The following is a 19,453-nucleotide window of genomic DNA, read 5'->3' on the forward strand; positions in this document are numbered from 1 at the left end:
AAAAAAAATCTGTGTAAATGATGTCTGTAGCTTTAGGAAAACTATTTTGTGATTAATGTTAATGAAACAACTGAGTAATTCATTTTATCCCCTCTGCCCCTTATTTTGAGGTCAATCAACTCAAATCTTATTTACCTTGTCCTTTTTCAAGAAAAATGATTTTGGATTCTGGAAGAAAATTAGATCCAGTCACAATCATTTCATGACCTCCATTTACAGAACAACTGTTGATACTGTACTTCTCAATATGAGGAAGTTCTTGAGCAGATCGCTGAGCTGTTTTTTTTTAAGAGTTGAGAAGAGATAAAATATTAGTTTACAATCTTTCATACATGAATGACAAATTCAAACTATACAATAAAAATAAAGAGAAGCAAACTTTGGGCTTTAAATGTTTGAGATAATGGTAGCAATATCCACTATTATTTAGAAAACAAAACAGATTTATTAGACTTGTGTGATTTCTAAATAATTTTCTCACAACTGTAAAGAAACCAAAAGAGAAAAATTAATCAATGCCTGCAACTTCATATTGACTCCAAAACACTAATTTCACTACTTTTCTCCCTTTAGCTTCCATCTTCAATACATTTCTTTTCTACAACTGTTAAAATTGATAAATCTAAAGCAAATTAATTCAAACATATAATTATATTTCATACAATTAAAAGAAGACAAGTTTCTAAAGGACAAATGCGAATTAGCTCTTTCATCAAGAAAATATCTACATCACCACCGTGAGACAACAGGATTCCATTTTGGGCAATTTGCTAAGTAACTGAAGTACATCCTGAATTTTTATTTATTTTATTTTATTTTATTTTATTTTTATTTATTTTTATTTTTTATTTATTTATTTTTTTTACATCCTGAATTTTTAAAAATGGAAGTAAATGTTTCTACATTTGTACTACAGTGTACTACACTCTTCCTTCCCAAAGTATGAGAACATAATTTTTCTTAATGCCTTGGGGTCATTCTTTAAATTTCAACTTTTATAAAGTGACCTTGGTCACCTTTCTCTCATATATATATATATTTTTACATTTCTCTCATATTGACTGATTTCAAGTTGTTATATTTTGTGGAGATCCTATTTCTGGGTTTTCTTTTTTTTCTTTCTTACTTTTCTTTTTTTTTAACTGAGCTTTAAGCTACAGATTATACTTCTTATGATTGCTTAGGTTCACTAAGGGTTTCTTCTTGCCCAAGGCCTAATTAGGTTTCTCTCTGGATCAAAACAAGCAAAACAAAGTGTGGATTATGCACTCTTCTTCACAGCTGGAAAACAGGTCTACTTTTAGTTCTACTTCGTGGGTGGAAAATTGGTGGCTTTGAAGGTCAGCTTATGTTTTGTTTGGCTAGAACATATTTTAAAGAAATTTAAACTTGAATGCCTTTAGGAAGCACACATTCGCAGTTCACTATGGCTCTTCCCTGTCCCAAATATTTATACCAAGCCACAAAATGTATGTGAATTGGGATCACTGCCCCATTCAAAGAGAATGTTAAAACAGACCCTTTTCTTAGGAGATAGGTCTGGGACTTATGATCAACTACCACTTAGAAAGTACTGAGCACTAATCTAGATCTCAGAAAATGGCTCACAGAGAAGGGGCATGAAAACAAGCACTGAGTGGCCTAAGAAGCAGACTAATTCAAGTTTTAGATATTTATGATGGAAACTAGCCACCATGACAGCATTCAAAGTAACAGCAAAAATGTGTTCAACAAATGGCAGTCATAAAAAGCAGGTAAGCTCAACTAAATTTTATATATATATATATATATAGATATAGATATACACACACACACACACACACACACACACATATATATACACATACATACATATATATGTAAAGACAAAAAAACAAAGTCCAAAGAAAGGTTAATAGTGACTCTGTGAGATTAGTGATATTACAAAAAGATTTTCATACTACTTTGTACCACTCTGCATTTTTATATTCTCAACAGTCACATATTAATTTAATAAACTAAAAGAAAGGGAACCCTGGGTGGCGCAGTGGTTTAGCGCCTGCCTTAGGCCCAGGGCGCAATCCTGGAGACCCAGGATCGAATCCCACGTCGGGCTCCTGGTGCATGGAGCCTGCTTCTCCCTCTGCCTATGTCTCTGCCTCTCTCTCTCTCTCTGTGTGACTATCATAAATAAATAAAAATTAAAAAAAAAATAAAAGAAAAGAAAAGAAAAAAGAAAATAATTTTAGAATAACTTCATCTCAAAAATTCAAATTACTCTATGAACTTAAATTATTTAAATTAACTTTGCTAAAAAAGAGACATATATGTTTATGTAGGCATAGAATAGTCTGGCATGATAATAAAAACATTGGTAAAAAAAAAAATTAAAAAAACAAAAACAAAAAAAACATTGGTAATGACAGCTGCTTCCAAGAAGGGGAAATAGTTAACTTGGTAATTTGCTTTCCACTCTATATTCTTTTTCAATTTTGTAGCACGTGTCTGTATTGTTTATTAAAAATTAATACAAAACTGCTTTTACAGTTAATTCTATTACCATGGATTTGCTCAGTGATACCCACGGTCAAGTGGGAAATAATAAATTAATAGTCCAACAAACAGCAAAAGAAGCACAGAAAGGTAATATAGTAGGTTTGGCCTCATATTAATACATGTGTTTGACAGAAATAAAATGATATAACTGAAAGAGCACTAAGAAAACCTATGTTCTAGGCACAGCTCTGTCACCAAGAAGCAAATAAGATTGAATGAGTACGTCAGATACTTGTGCCTGTTTCCTCCTACACAAAATTAAGACATGAGATTAGAACACTTCTAAGACTATGCCCTAAACATCTGAACAGCAGTCTCAAAATTTCAGTCCTAACAGCTAACCTGCCAGAGGTCCATAGTTCTCCAGGCTTGAGCGGGGACCAGGTTCTAGGGCCTGTTCTCATTTCCTGACTTTGTAAATCAGGGGGAAAAGCATTCACTTTCTCAATCTGATCTTTTGAGTAGATTAATGATAAAACCAACCAACCAACCAAAAAATAAAATCCTTTAAGTCTTTAGCTGAGGAGTCAGTTTACAGAGATAGGCATATTCTAACAAGAAGGCTCACATTTTAACGAAACAAAGGTGACCAAAGGATACTTAATATGAGAACTATAGTTTCTTTTTTTTAAGATTTTATTTATTTATGAGAGACACACAGAGAGAGGCAGAGACACAGGCAGAGGGAGAAGCAGGCTCCATACAGGGAGCCCGATGTGGGACTTGATCCCGGGTCTCCAGGATCACACCCCGGACTGAAGGCAGGGCTAAACCACTGAGCTACCTTGGCTGCCCAAGAACTATAGTTTCAGTTGGTCCTTAGTTGTCATCAAGCCCAACTACCTCATTTACAGATATTTACAGATAAGAAAACTGTGGTCAAGAGAAGTTGTTTATAGTCCCACAGCTACCTATGGTCAAATTGTCATGAGAACCCATTTTATAAATCCAAGATCAGTACTCCTCCCACCTAAACACATAGCTTATTTTCATATAAGAAAATCACATCAGCTATCTAGTCTCTGTGCCTCAGTTTATACTTGTGATCCAAATATTACATTATATGCAAAACAGAAAATGGCCTATTATAAACAAAATCTGAAAACATCACCACAAGCTCACTTACAGCACTCAACAGGTATCGAAGCTGTCTGCAGAGAAAGGACTTTTCCATTGGGCTGTGGGATGTGCACACGAAACACGAGACGTACTCTTGTATTCTTTCTGCCAATATCAGTTTCTCCTTTTCGAAGTTCTATATCTGAATTGCGGAGTTTCAAAATACCTGCACAGTCAATACTAGGGAGAAAAATATACAAATTTTATTTGCTTGCTTACTGATATTTAGTGGTCCTCAACAACTCAGGTCAACTTGGCATAGAACTATCACTACCTAAAATCAGGTCAAAAAAGAAAGATGTATGGGGCCTGGGTGGCTCAGTTGGTTAAGCATCCAACTCTTGATCTTAGCTCAGGTCTTACACTCTGGGTCATGGGTTTAAGCCCTGTGTCGGGCATGGAGACCATTAAAAAAAAAAAAAAAAAAGAAAAGACATGATTGCATTTTCTCCTATTTTGAGATTAAAAGTTTTTTTGTTTTAGATTATAAGTGTTTTGAATGACAAATGTTTAATAGTAAGTGTGGTAGACTGTCCAAAAAGATGGCTGTTAATAATTCCTCCTCATTCCTGTACCTGAATACTGCTTCTCTTATTAAGAGGTAGAGTACCTATGTACCTTCTCCTTGAAAGCTTGCCTTATGATTTGCTTTGACAAACAATGTAACTAACTAACTGATGCAGTGTAAATTATGAAGCCAACACTTAAGCCTCACAACTTCCACTTTTGCTCTCTTGGAGCCCTGAGCCACCATGAAGTCCCAACTAGCAAGCTGGATTCGGGAGCAGGAGTAATCCCAGCCGACACCACATGAATGGACCAACTGAGTCCAGCCAATCATAAGAATCAGGAAAACATTGAACAGTTATTACTTTGTGGGTTTTTTTTTAATAAAGTAAACCTCATTTATTTATTTTTAAAAGACTTTATTTGACAGAAAGAGAGAGAGTACAAGCAGAGGGAGCAGCAGGCAGAGGGAGAAACAAGCTCCCCGCCAAACAAGAAGCCCGATGTGGGGCCCAATTCTAGGACCTCAGGATCATGGCCAAAGCTGAAGGCAGACACTTAACTGATTCAGCCACCCTGGTGCCCAGAACAGTTATTATGTTGGGCCATTAGATATTAGAGTGGCTTGCTTTACAGAACTAGGTTAAGTGAAATACAAAGTAAAAAGGCTGTTTGTTTTTTTAAATTTTTACTTATTTATTTGAGAGAAAAGGAGCGCAAGAGCACCAGGTAGGGGGGACAGGTACAAAGGCAAAGGGAAAGGGCTGAGCAGGGAGCCCAATATGGGGCTCAATCTCAGGACCCTGGGATCATGACCTGAGCAGAAGACAGACACTTAATTGACCGAGCCACCCAGGCACCACTAAAAAGACCGTTTTTTGTTGTTGTTGTTGTTGTTTTTTAAAAAAGACCGTTTAATTTTATATAAGTAACCAGGGCAGAAAAGATTCATTTGTAGGACTACCAATCAGTCACTTAATAGGATATTTAGACTTTTCTGGAGACGTTAGCTAGTCAAAACAATCCATCAGACTAAGATTATTTCATTTCTAAAGTATGCACATATAAGATTAAAGTTTTGAGGGGATCCCTGGGTGGCTCAGCAGTTTGGTGGCTTCCTTCAGCTCAGGGCATGATCCCGGAGTCCGGGATCGAGTCCCACATCAGGCTCCCTGCACGGAGCCTGCTTCTCCCTCTGCCTGTGTCTCTGCCTCTGTGTGTGTGTGTGTCTCTCATGAATAAATAAAATCTTAAAAAAAAAATTAAACTTTTGACATTTAAGATCTAATATTTCATTATCTTCCAAATTTATGACTTGTATGGCTGGCTGCTTGACACACACAGGGTAAGAAACAACATATCTACAATATATGTTTGTAGTTACATATTGAAAGAATGAAAAAGGATAACTAATAAACATTTTTTTTAAGATTTTATTTATTAAAAAAAAAATAAGATTTTATTTATTCATGAGAGACGCAAAGAGAGAGAGGCAGAGACACAGGCACAGGGAGAAGCAGACTCTACACAGAGGCCCAATGTGGGACTTGATCCCTGGACTCCAGAGTCATGCCCTGAGCCAAAGGCAGACCCTCAACCGCTGAGCCACGCAGGCATCCCAATAATCAATATTCTAGTTAAAGTTTACTCTCTCTTACGGTATTCCTTTTCATTCTTTTGCTTTATCTACCAACAGTCCCAACTCTAGTGTTCACTGCCTGGAGGCTGCACAGTTGCTATGAGGACAGTATGTGTTATAGAACTAGGTAATCAAGGTAAAAACCAGTAAAGCACAAGAAAGAATTCCAAAAGGATGAATATTTTCATTTTCAGAAAGACAAAGGAGAAGAAATTTCCAAAAAAGGAAACACTTTTGAAAGTAAATATTTGCCATTTATGGATAATGAATTATATTTAATATTAAACGTCTGCATTTTATTTCTTCTTAAAGGTTTTATTTATTTATTCATGAGAGACACAGAGAGAGAAGCAGAGAAATAGGCAGAGGGAGAAGCAGGCTCCCTCTGAGTAGCCTGATGCAGAACTCGATCCCAGGACCCTGGGATCACTAGCTGAGCCAAAGGCAGAGGTTCAACTACTGAGCCACCCAGGCACCCAAACCTTGTACATTAGATCAAAGCAGTACTGATCAAATTATATCAGGTAGTGATTATTCATGTTAATATGCCAACATGAGTCTTTAAGGGGAAATACCAGAGATCATCCATTGTATTGAGTTTTGAGGGAAGTTTTATTTATTTATTTGTTCATTCATTCATTGTAAACTTTATCCTCATCACGGGGCTCAAATTCAGAACCCTGAAATCAAGAGATCAAGAGTCACATGCTCTACTGACTGAGCCACTCATGACCCCTGGGAAGGTAGTTTATCAGAGACCTAAGTATCTAGAAGAAGGTTCGGAAGTTTGGAATAAGAATATGAAAAATGACAATCTTAAAACTTTGGGTAAGAAATATACAGAGAAATAAAAACTATTAATTCTGTTTAAAAGTATGACTATATTTTATTTATATCAGGGTTTTTATTAAGTTTTTCTTTTTTTCTTTTGAGAGAGAGCAGCACAAGCAGGGAGAGGGTGTAGAGGGAGACTGATGAGAGAAGACTCTGCTTAGGGTGTAGCCCGACATGGGGTTTGATCTCCCCACCCTGAGATCACCTGAGCAGAAATCAAAAGTTGGAGGCTTAAAACTATCTGAGCTACCGAGGCACCTCCCAAGTATAACTATATTTTAGATCAGAGTACAAAGCTGCCATATCCATATGCATCTAGTTTTAAAAACAAGGAGTTACAAATAGGATAAGGCAATGATTACTGGCATCCTATATTTAAAGTACCTTGTAGGGTGGCTTACAGCAATGGGTTAGTATAATGGTCTTAAATAAAGGGTCTTATACATCCAAGATAGTATTGACATGACCATGCCTTTGAGACAACAGGCAAAACAAAGAGGACTATCTACCAACCTTCTCCCATCTTACTGCTTTTAGAGAACAGAGTCATTGAATACATACCTATAACTCACTTATGCATAAATTATTTTGAACAATGGTCTTATCTATCATTCATAAATTTTTTATTTACCATTATGTGACACTACACTACATTCAGTAACTGTAGCTTATCCTTATAATTAGTTGTTACATAAAAAAGGCTCATTCATCATTAGCTACTCTATTATCTAAGATACATGGAAGAGTTTCCTTAGGTTTGGGTAGCTTCCAAGTTGGTTCTTCTGTTTTATTTTGTTTTTAAGATTTATTTATTTGAAAAAAAAAAAAGATTTATTTATTTGACAGAGAGAAAGAGGGAAAGAGCCTGCAAGCAAATAAGAGGAGAGCGGGGCAGAGGGAGAGGGAAAGAGAATCTCAAGCAGACACCCCACTGAGCATGGAGCTTGACACAGGCCTCAATCTCACAACCAAGAACATGAACTGAGCGAAAACAAGAGTTAGATGCTTAACCAACTGAGTCACCAAGGCACCCCTCCTAGCTACTTATTTGATATGTGAAGCTTTTCCAATTTCTTGAAAATTTTAGAAACTTCTATACTCTTTTAATTTTTTTTTTTAATTTTATTTGAGAAAGAGATCATGAGCAGGGGGGAAGGGCAGAAGGAGAAGCAGACACTCTGCTAAGCAGGGAGACTGATATGGGACTCCATCCCAGGGCCTTGGGATCATGACCCAAGCCCAAGGCAAATGCTCAGCCAACTCAATCACCCAGGTACCCACACTCTCTTCTTTAATTTATTGATTTATACATTATTTTTAGAAAGGATGACGGATTTTACAATATAAATACAAATAAGGTCAAGGAAAAATAGAAAAAAATTTAAATAGAAGGAACAGGAAATATATTCCAAATCTAGGGTTATACAAATTACTAGAATTATTATAACTGAACTTGACTGTGAACTTCTGGAAGCCAAGGCAAAAAAATAAATGTGATAAAGTTTTTATAGGTCTCTCCTTGTCGGGTAAAGCAAAATCTATCATGTTATCAGGAAATACCGGCTTTTCCCCTTTATTTATTTATTTTTAAGATTTTATTTATTTATTCATGAGAGACACAGAGAGAGAGAGAGAGGCAGACACAGGCAGAGGGAGAAGCAGGCTCCACGCAGGGAGCCCGAGAAAGGACTCAATCCCGGGACTCCAGGATCACACCCTGGGCCAAAGGCAGGTGCTAAACCGCTGAGCCACCTGGGCTGCCCCAGCTTTTCCCCTTTAACTTGAAAAGTTTCTGTGGGTAGGTATATGTGACTAACCTAAGAGACAGTACTTTAATACTGTTTTTTCAGATTATGAAGTTATTCATATATTTTTTTTTTTTTGGTGTAAAGTTATTCATATATTTCTTAATCCTTCAAAGTTAAAAGATAAGAAGCTTCTGGTAACTTTCTATTTAACTAGATTCAAGTCTAGTGCCTGTAATATCCAGAAGAATGAATGTGGAAACATGGCCTGTAAACTATCTTGTAGGGATCAGTTTTATGAGTTCTTAGAAAAAGATGGTTCAAAACTGTTTTATTTTTATTTTTAGATTCAAGATACTTTTATTAGACACCTGTTGTTTCTTTCTTTCTTTTTTTGATTGGAGTTCAATTTCCCAACATATAGCATACCCAGGTGCTCATCCTGTCAAGTGCCCCCCTCAGTGCCCGTCACCCAGTCCCCCCGTCCCCCCACCCACCTCGCTTTCCACTACCCCTTGTTCGTTTCCCAGAGTTAGGAGTCTCTCATGTTCTGTCATCCTCACTGATATTTTCACTCCTTTCCCCTTTATTCCCTTTCACAATTTTTTATATTCCCCAAATGAATGAGACCATATAATGTTTGTCCTTCTCCAATTGACTTATTTCACTCAGCATAATACCCTCCAGTTCCATCCACATCGATGCAAATGGTGGGTATTTGTCATTTCTAATGGCTGAGGAATATTCCATTGTATACATAGACCACAGCTTCTTTATCCATTCATCTGTCGATGGACACTGAGGCTCCTTCCACAGTTTGGCTATTGGGGAGGTTGCTGCTATAAACATTGGGGTGCAGATGTCCTGGCGTTTCAGTGCATCTGTATCTTTGAGGTAAATCCCCAGCAGTGCAATTGCTGGGTCGTAGGGCAGCTCTATTTTTAACTCTTTGAGGAACCTCCACACAGTTTTCCAGAGTGGCTGTACCAGTTCACATTCCCACCAACAGTGCAAGAGGGTTCCCCTCTCTCCACATCCTCTCCAACATTTGTTGTTTACTGTCTTGTTAATTTTCACCATTCTCACTGGTGTGAGCTGGTATCTCATTGTGGTTTTGATTTGTATTTCCCTGATGGCTAGTGATGAGAAGCATTTTCCCATGTGCTTGTTGGCCATGTCTATGTCTTCCTCTGTGAGATTTCTCTTCATGTCTTTTGCCCATTTCATGATTGGATTGTTTGTTTCTTTGCTGTTGAGTTTAATAAATTCTTTATAGATCTTGGATATTAGCCCTTCATCTGATAGGTCATTTGCAAATATCTTCTCCCATTCTGTAGGTTGTCTTTTAGTTTTGTTGACTGTTTCTTTTGCTGGGCAGAAGCTTTTTATCCTGATGAAGTCCCATAATTCATTTTTGCTTTTGTTTCCCTTGCCTTCATAGATGTATCTTGCAAGAAGTTGCTGTGGCCGAGTTCAAAAAGAGTGTTGCCTGTGTTCTCCTCTAGGAGTTTGATGGATTCTTGTCTCACATTTAGATCTTTCATCCATTTTGAGTTTATCTTTGTGTATGGCGTAAGAGAATGATCTAGTTTCATTCTTTTGCATGTGGCTGTCCAATTTTCCCAGCATCATTTATTGAAGGGACTGTCTTTTTTTCCAGTGGATAGTCTTTCCTGCTTTGTCGAATGTATTAGTTGACCATAGAGTTGAGGGGCCATTTCTGGATTCTCTATTCAAAACTGTTTTAAATTCACCCTGGCAGCTACTGCAACTGTTTAGTCATACGCTTTTGATGCCAAATGAAAAAGTAAGATTCCAGAATAAAAGGGAAGAAGTCTACATGCATGCATTCTCATTCAGTTCTCATTGACCACCTCACCTTATTTGAAAATGTGTCAAATAGGATGTCTGGAGGCAGAGAACTGAGTTGGGTTCTTGCGTACTGTCTATGTGAACAAAGTAGATAAAAATAAGGTTTTATCTCAATTTATATTAACTTGTCTTTTCTGGTAAGAAGTAGGTAATAAGAAAAAAGAAGTAGGTAACCAGATAAATTCTTTCTTTTCCTCTTCCCCTTTTTAAAAATATTTTATTAATTTTAGAGAAAGCATGTGTACATGGGGATGCGCAGAGGAAAAAGGACAAGCAAACTCTGCACTGTGCGTGGAGCCCAATGTGGGGCTCGATCCCATGACCAAAGCTTAAATCAAGAACTGGACACTAAACTGAATGAGCCACCAAGGCACCACAAGATAAGTTCTTTCTTAAGGAAATTCTTATTTTATAATGATAGAATTATATCACAAATTGCTATGCCTTCAAGGGTATATTCGGTTTACTCAAAAAGTTATTTAAATATGAATTTAAAGGAAGAGAGCTAGAGACCAAAATCTTATTTTATATAACTGTTATTACAATAATAGCCTGGGACAGATGTTACTGCCATTTTAAGAAAGATCCATAACGTAGTTTGAAACAATCGTGACAAACCTGACTGTAAGTTTCAAATACCTAGTTGTGACAAATTAAAATTAAATTTCCTTTTCCGGGCAGCCCTGTTGGTTCAGCGGTTTAGCGCCGCCTTCAGCATGGGGTGTGATCCTGGAGACCCGAGATCGAGTCCCATGTCAGGCCTGCATGGAGCCTGCTTCTCCTTCTGCCTGTGTCTCTGCCTCTCTCTCTCTGTGATGAATAAATAAAATCTTAAAAAATAAAAAAATAAATTTCCCTTTCCTCTTTTTTTCTTGGTAATAGGTCCCTATGTTGTTAGAGGTAGTAATATACTCAGGTAAAAACAAAACAAAACAAAAATCCCAGATGTTTCTTGTATATATACAAGGATGAATAATGAGATGTGTTGCATAGGTTTCTGTAACAAGCTCTTTAAAGTGGCTAACTCGGGGATCCCTGAGTGGCTCAGCGGTTTGGTGCCTGCCTTTGGCCCAGGGTGCAATCCTGGAGTCCCGGGATCGAGTCCCGCATCGGGCTCCCGGCATGGAGCCTGCTTCTCCCTCTGCCTGTGTCTCTGCCTCTTTCTCTCTCTCTCTCTCCTGCTTCTCCCTCTGCCTGTGTCTCGGCCTCTCTCTCTCTCTCTCTCTCTGTGTCTATCATCAATCAATCAATCAATCAATCTTTAAAAAAAAAAAATAAAGTGGCTAACTCAGCGGGTGCCTGGCTGGTTCAGATGGTACTCTCTGTGTCTATCATCAATCAATCAATCAATCAATCTTTAAAAAAAAAAAATAAAGTGGCTAACTCAGCGGGTGCCTGGCTGGTTCAGATAGTAGAGCATGCAACACTTGACCTCAGGGTTGTGATTTTAAGCCCCACATAGGGCACAAACTTACTTAAAAATATATATAAGTAAAATTAAATTAAACAATAAGGAGGCTAACTCAGATGGAAGTTTTCATTTACCCTTCCTCTTATCCCTTCTTCCTTATTCCTTTTGGGACTACAGTTGTGATGGCTAGAGTTCCTGCAGCCATTCTGTATCTTGGGGCTAGAAGTTGCGTGTTAAAATAGCAGGGAAGGAAAAACAGAGAGGGGGCCCCCAATGACTTATGAAGCCGTTGTGTTAGCCCTAAAATGCCTATCTCTGTACCATTTTTTATGGAATAACAAATGAAGCATCTAATGTTTAAGCAACTGCATTTTCTAACATAAAATCTAACATATAGCCCATATATATTTTTCTCTATCATTTAACATAATGCTTGGCTGGTATTACATGGTTCATAAACTTTTGGTAAATTGAATTTCTTTTCTGGAAATTTCCTCCTAACCTTATTAGCAAATATACTATGATTACTTACATAGTATTAGTTAATTTAGAACAATGAATATTTCATTTCTGTACTAAAAAAGAAATTAAAAAAAAGAAATATATTTGTTCTGAAAGTTGCTTTATAGGAAAAAAAAAAGAACTATCCATTTGAAGGTATTTTTCAAGATACCTGGCTGACATATTGTTTTCAGGAAGAAGGGGAATTTCCAGAACCTTTGTGCTGGCAATTATTATCTCTTGACTTGCAGTAGCAACAGTCTTCCCAGTGATTCGATGAACCTGGTAAAATGCGTGAGGTCGTAAATATCGATCATCTGCTGTTCCAATAAACATCTGTAGATTTATCGGCTTTTCACTATAGCCCAGGAGCTAAGGAGGGAGAAAAAATGGAAAAATACAACTTATTATTCATGTACTTACAATAAGCTTACAATGCTAAGTCTATTATATCTATAACATATATTATTGATACACAAAATTTTATTTCAAAAAGATAATAAGAAAAAGTAGTAAGTGAACAATCTTCCAAATTTTAGTTTATGAATTATAAAATGTTGGGATATGTTACAAAGGGATGAGGATTTGGTTGTTTTTTGTATAAATAGCTAGAACAATAACAATTTTGCAAAGCCTTCTTTGTAGAATGCTGTGAAAAACCAAAATGAATGCTGATTCTGTACTCCATGCAACATTAACTATCCAGACCAGACTTAAAAGACTGGTTACAGAAAGCTCCTCTAATAAGCTCTTAAAATCAGAGACAGTTTGTTTTAGCAGAAAAGAAAAATCTCAAAACCCTATTATGTATGTTATCAACTTAAAATTTCAACTGACTTAACAGGCTGAGCTATTTGACTTTCTCTGGTATTCTTCATTATTGCTGAAGAAAGTGTTGGAGGTAAAAACAGCAACCACAAAAAAGGAGGAAAATAAAAGAAACAGAGCCTGGCACTTAGGGAGACTCCACCTGCCCAATCTGATGGCAGAGTAGCACCTGTCTGACCTATTATCATGCAGATAACAATTACAAACTAGAAGAAACATAAAGAGTGACTTGAAAGTATGGAGAGTAACCAAAGAAAGCACTTACTGGAAGCAAACTGACACATTTATGAAGAGAGTAAGGAAAAATGTGTTTCTCATTAAGGCTTTTTACCTAAGAGAAGGCCACAGACCATGCTTAAACTCCTATAGAAAATCTATGGTCTGAAGGGTCTGAAGAATTAAGGAGAAAATATAGGACAACCAAGAGGGAAATCTAAGAAAGGAGATGGCCAGAGAAGGGAAGCTCCAAAATATACATGTAAGCTTTGCCAGATCCTTTGGTTGACCTGGGAACCATCCACGAATAGGTCAGATCCCAAGAAGTGTAAGGTTAACATAACTGAAATGAGATTATAAACTGCCACCAACCAGAAAGAGAAAGGTTTTGCAGGTTGACTCCAACCAAGTTAAGTGACTGCTTAGTAAGCAAAAAAAAAATTCAGCATTCTAAAAAAAAAAAAAAAAAAAAAAAAAAAAAAAAAAAATCAGCATTCTTTGGGGGTACATTTGGGTGTACATGTGTATCTGTTTTGCTTTTGAGTTGGGAGTTCTTTATATAATCTGAACTATTAATCGCTTACAAAGAAATGATTTGCAAATATTCTCTCTCATTCTATAGGTTTTTTCACTTTCTTGGTATTGTACACAAAAGCTTTTAATTTTTATGGAATCCAATTTATCTATTTTGTCTTTTGTTGCCTGTACTTTTGGTATCATACTTTAGAAACCCATTTCCAAATCCAAAGTCAAGAAGACTTTCCTTGATGCTTTCTTCTAAGAGTTTTATACTCTTAGGTCTTACATTTAGGACCTTAATCTATTTTTAGTTTATTTTTTATTTTTTTAAAAAGATTTTATTTCTTTATTGATGAGAGACAGAGAGACAGAGAGAGAGAGAGGGGGAGACACAGGCAGAGGGAAAAGCAGGCTCCATGCAGGGAGGCCGATGCGGGACTCGATCCCGGGACTCCAGGATCACGACCTGAGCCGAAGGCAGGTGCTAAACCGCCGAGCCACCCAGGGATCCCCTATTTTTAGTTTATTTTTGTTTATGATGTAAGGTAAGAGTCCAACTACATTATTTTGCATGTAGATATCCAATTCCCCAGCACTATTTGTTGAAAAGGACTGTCCTTTTCCCCTACTGAATAGTCTTGGCCCCCTACAGAAAATGAATTGACCATATACATAAGAGTTTATTTTGGGGCTTTCAATTCTATTTCATTGGTTTGTTTTTATGCCAGTACCACAGCGTTTTAAATACTGTAGCTTTGTAGTAAGTTACAGGTCAGGATGAGTAAGTCTTCCAAATTTCTTCTTCTTTTTCAGAACTGTTTTGCCTATTTGAGGCCTACTGCAATTGCATACAAATCTGAAAATACGGGCAGCCCTGGTGGCCCAACGGTTTAGGGGTGTGATCCTGGAGACCTGGGATCGAGTCCCACGTCGGGCTCCCTGCATGGAGCCTGCTTCTCTCTCTGCCTGTGTCTCTGCCTCTCTCTCTCTCTATGTCTGTCATGAAAAAAATAAATAAAATCTTAAAAAAAAAAATCTGAAAATACACTGTCCCATTCAGCAAAAAAGGCTGCTGGAATTTTGGTAGGTACAGCACTGACTCTACAGATTGCTTTGGAATACTACTGATGGCTTAACAATGTTAAGTTTTCCTATCTATAAAAATGGGTATCTATTTTTATTCTCCATATACTTATATTTTTTTTTCTTATATTTTATTTTTTATCTTATGTTTCCATCTATATTTTTCTTTCAGCAATATTTTATCGTTTTCAGCATACAAATCTTGACACTTCCTTCGCTCAATTTATTCCTAATTCCTTTAGATACTACTGTAAATGGAACTGCCTTTTAAAATTTCCTCTTCAGGTTGCTCAACAGTGGTATACAGAAACACAAATATTGACTGTATGTGTTGATCTTCCACCCTGAAATACTCTTATTTATTAGCTCTAGTAGCTTTCTTGTGGATGATTTGAGATTTTCTATGTACAAGAACATCTATGAATACAGTTTTTCTTCTTCCTTTCCAATTCAAATGCCTTTTATTTCTTTTTATTGTCTAATAGTTCTGACTAGAACTTCTAGCACAAATTTGAACAGCAGTGGTGAAACTGAGCATCCTTGTTCCTAATCTTGAGAAGAAAGCTTTTAGTCTTTTACCATTACTTAAGTATGATGTTAGCTGTAGGCTTTCCCTAAATGACCTTTCGTGGTAAGGAATTTTCTCCCTTTCCTAGATTGTGTATGTGTGTATGTTTAAATGAAAGGCTGTCAAATTTTGTCAAATGCCTTTTCTGTGTCAACTGAGACGATCACATGGTTTTTAACCCTTCTATTAATGTGCTGTATTATCTCAACTGATTTTCCTATGTTGGGGCACCTTTTGCATTATGGGGATAAATTCCTCTAGGCAATGCTGTATAATTGTTTTAACGTGCTGTTGGATGTGCTTTGTTAGTTTTTTTTTTTTTTTTTTTTTTTTTTTTTTTATTCATGAGAGACACAGAGAGAGAGAGAGAGAGAGAGGCAGAAACACAGGCAGAGGGAGAAGCAGGCTCCAATGCAGAGAGCCTGACGTGGGACTTGATCCGGGGTCTCCAGGATCACTCCCTGGGCTGAAGGCAGACGCTTAAACATTGAGCCACCCAGGCGTCCCTATGTCTGGGTTTTGTTACAGCTTTAGTCTGATACCTCTGCTTTGAGATAGTGGCATCCTTGTACTTGGTTGTTTCACAAGCTTCAGAAAGATCTCTCTCGGTAATCTCCACTCCTACTTTTAGCCACCAAGTGGGAGAAAGATTTGTTCCACAGCTGTTGAAATCCATTAAACCAGCAAGGGAGCGACAAAATATTGGAGGTTGCATAAAGTCTATTTTTTAAGTATACATAGTGGAGGTATCCAGCTCTTCGAGGCAGTAGTGGAGTTTCTGGCACCCTCAAGCACTGTCAGAAAAAGTTGTGGACATGAGTCACAGTGTCAGTGATGTTTTCACTATGGCAGTATTGGGCTGGTGGCTGGACAATGCTCCAAACCACGAAACTTCCAAGCCTCAGATTTTATAATTCTCTTTAGAGTTCAAATGTGGTAGTAGGAGTTTTAGTCCACTATGAGGTCTTTCAGGTGAACACTTTACACTCCTGCTTGCCCATTCCCAGATTTATAGTGGAATTTGTAACCAAGCAACATCATCGATTATCCTCTCCCCAGGAAACAACATGAAGATTTCTGCCTATTATTGGGTAATATAATTTACTTAGGATGGTTATCAGTACTGTAACATTTACAGAAAAGCAGTTAAAGCCTGGACCACTGCAATGGCCTTATAACTCTTCTCACTCTTGCTCCCTTACAGCCTATTCACTGTCTGGAAGCCAGAACAAACTTTAACTAGATAATTTCACCTTCTGCTCATAACTCTAATGGCTTCCTTGCAACATTCAACTAAATCCAAATGCCCTGTGATGATTTATAAGGCCTAAGTGATTTGAGCTCTAGCTAACTTGTTGTCTTACCATATCTTACTCCTTTCCCTTCCCCAATCTGCTCTGATTATTCTGGCCTTGTTGCCTGAACCACCTAAGCTCATTCCTAACCTCAAGGCTTTCACGTTTAATACTTTATCACTCTGGAATATTCTTCCCTCTGATTTTCATATTACCTCACTCCTTCAGTTCCATACTCAAATGTCAGCTCCTCAGAAAAGATCACCTTACCTAAAATACCTTAACACTATCCCCTTATCCTGTTTCATTATTTTTTATAGTATGGATCACCATGAAAAGTGTGTCACAGTGTCACCTAAGTGGCTCAGTTGGTTAAGTGTGCTATTATTGATTTCTGCTCAGGACATGATCTCAGGGTTTTGAGATCAAGCCCCATGTCAGGCTCTGTGCTCAGCAGGGAGTCTGTTTGAGATTCTTTCCCTCCCTCTCCCTTTGCTCCTCACCCAACTCATGCATGTACGCACAATCTCTCTCTAGAAATAAATAATTTTTAAAAAATGTGTTTATAGGGGCACTTGATGGTTCAGTGATTGAGTTTCTGCCTTTGACTCAGGTCATGATCCCGGGGTCCTGGGATCGAGGCCCACATCGGGCTTCCTGCGAGGAGCCTGCAAGGAGCCTGCGAGGAGCCTGCTTCTCCCTCTATGTCTCTGCCTCTCTCTGTGTGTGTCTCTCATGAATAAATAAAATCTTTTTTTAAAAATGTGTTATGCATTTATTTTTTTTAAGATTGATTGATTGATTGATTTATGAGAGACAGAGAGAGAGAGAGAGAGAGAGGCAGAGACACAGGAGGAGGGAGAAGCAGGCTCCATGCTGGGAGCCCGACGTGGGACTCAATCCCGGGACTCCAGGATCTGGCCCTGGGCCAAAGGCAGGTGCTAAACCGCTGAGCCACCCAGGGATCCCCTGTGTTATACATTTTTAAAAAATATTTTATTTATTTATGCATGAGAGACAGAGAGAGAGGCAGGGACATAGGCAGAGGGAGAAGCAGGCTCCATGCAGGGAGCTTGACGTGGGACTCGATCCTGGGTCTCCAGGATCACACCCTGGGCTGAACACAGCACTAAACCACTGAGCCACCGGGGCTGCCCTGTGTTATACATTTATTATCTGTTTCCTCAGTAGCGTAAAGTTCCAAAAAGGCAGAAACTCTGTCTTGTTCACTCCTCTAACCCTTCTTCTTTTAACTGAGGATCTATTAGGGAAATATCCATATTGAATAGCAGTGATACTGCTTTAGCCAATACTATATAGATGACAAAAAATAAAAAACAAAGTGGCATGTATTAAACTTTAAGAAATTAGTAAAGACTTTAAAGGGCACTACAAAAAAGAATGTTGGGATGTATATGATAAAAATCAAAGACGGCTCTACGAAGGAGGGAAAAGACAAAATCATGAAAATCAGCTAAGAGGCTGAAGCACTAAGTACTAACATCATATGTACTGAAAGTTTAGAGTGGAAGTAAGAACATAATAGAGAATAGAAACGGAAAGGGATGGATACAATAAATCTTTCCCTTTATAAAGAGATTTTTTTAAACTGACTATATATAGAGTAATAAGGAGAAAGGAAAAAAGAAGCTATAAGTTCTGAGATTCAGGGGCACCTGGGCGGCTCAGTTAAGTGTCTGCCTTCAGTTCAGGTCATGATCCCAGGGTCTTAGGATGGAGCCCCCCATTGGCCTCCCTGCTCAGTGGGGAGTCTGCTTCTCCTTGGCTCTCTCCCTCTGCCCCTCCCTCACCTAGTCACTAATGTTTTCTCTCTCAAATAAATAACCTCTTTTTTTTTTTAATTTTTTTTCAATTTTTATTTATTTATGATAGTCACACACAGAGAGAGAGAGAAAGGCAGAGACACAGGCAGAGGGAGAAGCAGGCTCCATGCACCGGGAACCCGATGTGGGATTCGATCCCGGGTCTCCCGGATCGCGCCCTGGGCCAAAGGCAGACGCTAAACCGCTGTGCCACCCAGGGATCCCTAAATGACCTCTTAAAAACAAAAATTCTGAGATTCAGTATCCAACAGAATGGTGGTATCACTAGCAAAAAAAGTAAACAAGTCAATGATTTAGAACAAGTTTGGGGGAGGGTAATGTTTTCACCGTTAGTCTTGGTATATTCAAAATAACAGTGATACAGCTAGTTGGAAATGTGAGGCTATATAAGATGTATATTCTTTTCGCCAGCCACGTTACTGAACAATAAACACAATGCTTTGCTATCTATTTGGATAACAAAATAATACAATCTATTGTGCCTTAAAAGGATGACGTCTGAAATCTATTTTTCTTTTGTTTTGACATAAGTATGCACTATAAAAGTTCCAGTATAGCAATACTCTGAGGACTTGAAATACACCGAGTTTGAACTGCAACACTGTGATTTGCAGTGTCCTAGGCAAAGTGTGAAGTGATGTATCACCTATGTTCTTTTTCTTTTTTAAAGATTTTATTTAGGGCAGCCCAGGTGGCTCAGCGGTTTGGCGCCTGCCTTCAGCCTGGGATGTGATCCTGGAGACCCGGGATCGAGTCCCACGTCAGGCTCCCTGCATGGAGCCTGCTTCTCCCTCTGCCTCTCTCTCTTTCTGTGTGTTTCTAGGAATAAATAAATAAAATGTTTTAAAAAAATAAAGATTTTATTTATTCATGAGAGACAGAGAGGGAGAGAGAGAGAGAGAGAGAGAGAGAGAGAGAGAAAATAAGGCAGAGACAC

General features: G+C 37.9%; 1 protein-coding gene across 2 annotated transcripts in view; it reads right to left on the reverse strand.

Moving 5' to 3' along the window:
* The window catches only part of NFATC3 (nuclear factor of activated T cells 3), a 137,720-nt gene that overhangs the window by 52,259 nt on the left and 66,008 nt on the right, over positions 1 to 19,453 (reverse strand). For both annotated transcript variants that reach the window (XM_026011549.2, XM_026011550.2), the window contains exons 4-6: positions 12,336 to 12,535; positions 3,662 to 3,834; positions 136 to 276 (exon numbers count right to left, since the gene is read on the reverse strand). In XM_026011549.2, the coding sequence (XP_025867334.1) occupies positions 136 to 276; positions 3,662 to 3,834; positions 12,336 to 12,535 (514 nt within the window). The remainder of the gene's footprint in view (positions 1 to 135; positions 277 to 3,661; positions 3,835 to 12,335; positions 12,536 to 19,453) is intronic.

Source organism: Vulpes vulpes, chromosome 12 (genome assembly GCF_048418805.1).
Source record: "Vulpes vulpes isolate BD-2025 chromosome 12, VulVul3, whole genome shotgun sequence".
NCBI lineage: Eukaryota > Metazoa > Chordata > Mammalia > Carnivora > Canidae > Vulpes > Vulpes vulpes.